General features: G+C 36.5%; 1 protein-coding gene across 1 annotated transcript in view; it reads left to right on the top strand.

Annotated features, from left to right (window-relative positions):
• The window catches only part of LOC117100527 (rho GTPase-activating protein 18-like), a gene marked incomplete in the record, with an annotated part of 62,941 nt that overhangs the window by 27,640 nt on the left and 30,060 nt on the right, over positions 1–5,241 (top strand). The window contains 1 exon segment of the mRNA XM_033240287.1: positions 1,207–1,345. Within this exon segment, the coding sequence (XP_033096178.1) occupies positions 1,207–1,345 (139 nt within the window).

Here is a 5,241-nt window from a genome sequence, read left to right as displayed (position 1 = left end):
ATTACTTTTTGTACTTCGCATCTCGCACAATGCGGTCGTTCGGTTAGGCTGAGATATGTTTGTTTAAGTGTCAAAATCTCAGTCAGAATCAGTTTTTTAACAAATTTGAAATAATTCCTATGAAATAATATATTTCACAAGTGTCATTACTAGCAACGGAAAATATCATGTCGGCCGTTTTTATGTGTGATAACAGAACCTAAAATCGAGGTAAGGCAAGGCCTAGCCAGCAGCGTTGGATAGGCTAATGTTTTCGGCGCCTACAATATTTCTTCTCACGACCTATAGCAAAATCAACATGAAAAATTCATCCGCATTTATTTTTTGTGTGGAACACAAAAAATCAAATTTCAGTCTTATTTTACATTTTTTTCATTCTTAGGAATGTCTAAATTCAGTTAAACTAGCAATTCCGTATTATATTTATAAATCTTTGTAACATTATACAAAAATTAGATTTTTCTTAAAAATTGAAATTTTTCCGGGAATGGGGCTTTAATATTCATCATCACCATCCTTTCCTGAAAGCACGTGTGTGCAGACTCCTTCAATAGTTACAGTATTCTACAAAAGAAATTGAAGCCTGCCCTCTAGAGGGAAGTCTCTGTACATAGTTGAATTTCTAATCTGAAGGAGGTGCGTTAGCTGCTGAAAATGGTGTTTCTTAATGTTGGACCACATGTATATTGTACTGTAGTTTATAAAATCTGTGCTTATCCAAAATATTAATTGAACTATGGAACTAAAAATGAATAACCACTCATTACTTTATTATGGTTTATATTATTCTTGTAGATTATCTTTATAAAAACTTTTTTTCAGTGTATTATTCCCTGATAAAATTACGTTACAAAATGATCTCAAACCTGGATGGACAAGTAAGAAAGAATAATTTCTAACATTCCCTCAACAGTCGTATTGTTAGACAATTGAAAACATTGTAGAAATTAAAGTGTAAGTTTATTTGACAGAAATATATTTAAACTATTGAAATGAAATTATATTTTTGTCAGTGTGCTAGCCTTTTAGACCTGTTGTCACACACAATTTTCACTTACTAACCAAAATTTTTTCCAACATCATTGGATGTTTATGAGTCACAGACCCTATGTATGATCAGTGGATGAGTGTTTTTTTCATCTAACCATAAAATAATACTAAGCTGTACTATACAAAGCAATTTATGTGACGTAATTCTTTCAACAGTATGCACCAGTTTCACTGTCTGATTCAGCATCTTCGAAATCTAGCCGACACAGTTGGCGTGGTGATAAACAGAGCGAGAGGTCATTTGTAAGAGGGCAAGAGTCGCAAGATGTAGCAGGACTGCCCGATGAAGCTACAGGTAAGGTTCTTTACAAAAAAATAATCATTATACCATTGTTAAAAACAAAAGCGGTATTCTTGAATGTGCGTGGTGAGCTATACAAAACATGTGTTTGCATTGCTATTATATGGCAGTGAAACTTGGCCTATCAAAGTTGAGGATGCCAACGATTATGCAAAAATGTAATGTCAATGATCCGTTGGATGTGTGGTATGACCTTAAAGGAAAGAAAGTCCAGTGAGGAGCTAAGAAGAATTAGTGTGTATACCTCAATACTGGATGTGATGCGGCAAAGACGTTTACAGTACACTGGTTTGGTCATGCAGAAAGGAGAGATGAAGACAACTGGCTGAGGAGGGTCCCACATCTTGTGTTTACAGTATACTGGTTTGATCATGCAGAAAGGAGAAATGAAGACAACTGGCTGAGGAGGGTCCCACATCTTGTGGTTAATGGTAACAGTGGATGTGGTAGACCCTGCAAAACCTGGGCTCACATGATTACAGATGACCTTTGTGCAAAGGGATTGAAAAAAGAGCTTGCACAGAATCGTGCAGAATGGAAAGCTGCCATCACAAGTACAGTCTAACCCATGCTTGCATGGACTAATAATGGACTCTAAAATGATGATGATGTTGAACCTGGCTCTTTTGGAGTTGGTAACACAATAATTATTTTAAAGATCTTTGTAATAAAATGGAGACCCTAAAACATGAATTGTTGCTTTCAAAGAATACAAAATGGTATCAGCTTCCAGTAGACACAGATCAAAACAATTTCGCTAATTTATAATTCAGTTTAAAGATTTAATGTAATGCTTACATTACTATATTGATTACCCGCCAATTTAATATAAATACTAATAATAAATATATATAATACAGTAACGTCTCTCAATTATGTACTGTCGGAAGAGGGGACTTGTAATTGAGAAATTTCATACAGTAATTCAGAGTTTGATTTTCATATAGCATACTTAGCGCTAAGGCTCTGTGATGTATAAGACTAAGCCTTGCCACTGAGCAAAGATCCTAATGCCACTTACAGGAGCGGCGCTTATTCATGAGAGTTTATTAGCGAGTCGAATGGCCGAGCAGTTAAGGGAGGGGCACCGTAACCATAGCCAACAATAGCAGCACAGGTTCCCGGCCGCCTTGTTCCTAGTTCCGGTGGTGGAACAAGTCTTCTCGGATAAGGACTATAAACCGTTGGGCCAGTGTACACAAATGCTCATGTGCACTTCAAAGAACCAAATATATCTTTCAAAATGAGTAGGGGGTTATTCCGGTGTACTGGTCCATACAGCCCCTGTTGTCTTGTGATGGGATTGCCACTTTGAAGAGTGATTTAGTTCACTGTTTGGCATATCCTTGATCCTATTGCTTAAAGCTGAATAAAAAAAAAATTAGATCAATTGGCATGTGGATCAGGATGTTTACCGTGCAGGACACGCTCATTTTATTAGGACTCCATGGTTCATCAAATGTTGACATGAATGTAAGCGCCTTTGCCACAAGATTATTATCCTATCATCCCCTTTCACAGCCATACCACATGGGATTGAATGATGATTCTTAGGTTTCATCTCCCCTTTATTTGTTATGCTCAATGTAAAGTTCAAAATGTCAACAACAAAATGGCTCCATCACTCAACGAGTTCAACGATATGTCATAAAGATGATTATTAAGAGTGAAAGTCAGTAGTCTGCCATTAATGAGTACATACATATAGGGGATATATTCAACTGGTGCTAGATATGTGGTAAACGTAGTTTAATAACCTTATTGGAAGGATATGATGATATGGATTGCTTTTTAAGCCAACTCAAGCGTACCATCCCGGGGGACCATCCAGTATTCAAAACACTTGGCTTCTATCTACCGAGTCAACAGAAGTGTTAGAATATCATTCTCGTTATATAAACCTATTATAAGTCTCTTATTTAGCTCTTGCCCTGATTAGTCAAAGGCAGAGAGGAATAATTAGATGCCTGATTCTTGGCTGTGTTTGAGATTTTTGGAGACAGAGATTCTGGAATTGGTCTCTAGAATGTAGGGCATAGTAATTAATACCGTATGTTATGATGGATGATTGAGATTTTTAATTAACAAGTAGAAAAGGGTATTCTCCATAATTTAGTTTTCAACCTAGGGAATGCTTAAGTTACAATGTCTTCTAAATATGTATCAGCCTATAACAAAATGATTCAAACTTGACTATAAAATAGTATATGCACTGCTATGCTAAAAAAAACCCTTTTAATTTTAATGACCATAGATTTTTTTGTATAATTTATTGTTTGATAAATTTGTAACATTCATTGAGTTTTACATAATATGTTAGAAAAATTCATACTTTTATCGCAAAATATTGGTATTGTATTATGACTTTAAGTATTTCATCCCCACCAGATTTGTCAGGTTGTAGGTCCTTTCATCCTTAATATAAGGCCACGTAAAATAAAACAATTGGTTAGCATCCCCGCCCGACCGTCGGAAAAGCCCCTGACCTGAATTTTTTTTTTTTTTTTACAAAACACTCAAAAACTCCATCTCCCGAAGGCAATTTATATAGGCCTAGGCTTGTTTGTTGACCATCCGTCCGAACGCCAGCCGACTGGGCTTATCCCTGCAGTTCCATTCCATCATCTAGGCCTAGGCTAGCCTAGTCCTTGCTTCTATCTAGAAAAGGCCTAGTTTTATAGTAGTAGTATAAAAAGAGTGTATTTGTATACACGGTACAGCCGATGCAAAGCATTAAGATTTACTCGGGATTAGGTTTATATTAGCAAACTAAACTCCGATCCGATCTCATGTCGGCCAATCAGCGCGTTGTTATTTCCATCACTTTGGAAGTAGACATCCACAGCACGAAAGAGAAACAAGGAGGAACCGCTCTGTAGTGACCGGAGACAAGACAACAAACATGGCTGCACCCATCAGTTTAAAACTGTGGCATGTTCATTTCTTACCTGTGTGCAATATTTCACGAAAAATAAAATTTTAAAGATAAACTTAATAAAACAAATATTTCACGCTATTTCATAGGTAGGACAGAATAGATAAATTTATTACTGGAAATATAGTGCATGCGTATACAGTATTAGCGATCGAGCCGTTCGGCCGTCTTTTGGACGGCCTACAATTATTTAGGACGGCAACTTTTACTGTGACGGCTTGGCCTAATCAGCTCGGCCTAGCCTAATTGGGCCTGGTCTACCTTTAGCAATTTCTTTATATATTCTTCAAACCTATCGAATGTTACATTAAACTAAAGGTAAATCATATTTACGTTTGATAAAAACAACATTTATTGATTGAATGTACGTTTTCGTACCAATAATCGATGGGGATTACTAACGATGGGCGTGGCCCGCCATCGGCTCAGTGCCACGACCACTGGCTTCCATTTTGGAAAAACAAAATAGGCCGTCTATTTTGTTTTTCTGGCGAAACCCCTGCATGGCATCAATGATGACTGTTGTGTTGTTCCAACAACAAACCCAGTATGGTCCAGTTAATGTCCAACAAACTTAAACACAAAGCATGGAATATTCACATGCTGGTAGTGTACAGTCACATGATGTTTCCAAACAGCTGGTCCAACTAGATGTCAAAGTGTTTCTCAGCATAAACATAGCACATGATACTAGTCAAACTTATTAACATATTCACTATTGAGTATTATCACTATATGTACATACTCAATCACATAAACAATCACAAAAAGTAGTCAATTGTACAAAATGCCAGTTCAAAAATTACGTTTCTGTTTGAATGGACAATGAATTATACGACTATGACAAACTTCAATCTTCTTATTTTGCTGTTGTTATTTTTATTTTTAATGTCACATCCAACAGCAATTGCACTTGCCCCTTAGGATGGAATGCTTTAAACCTGTTATCGATATC

This window comes from Anneissia japonica, unplaced genomic scaffold (assembly GCF_011630105.1).
Source record: "Anneissia japonica isolate Jap-2015-1 unplaced genomic scaffold, ASM1163010v1 scaffold685_len2926416_cov193, whole genome shotgun sequence".
NCBI lineage: Eukaryota > Metazoa > Echinodermata > Crinoidea > Comatulida > Comatulidae > Anneissia > Anneissia japonica.
Note: the sequence above shows the minus strand (reverse complement) of the source record. Positions and strands in the feature narration are given on the sequence as shown.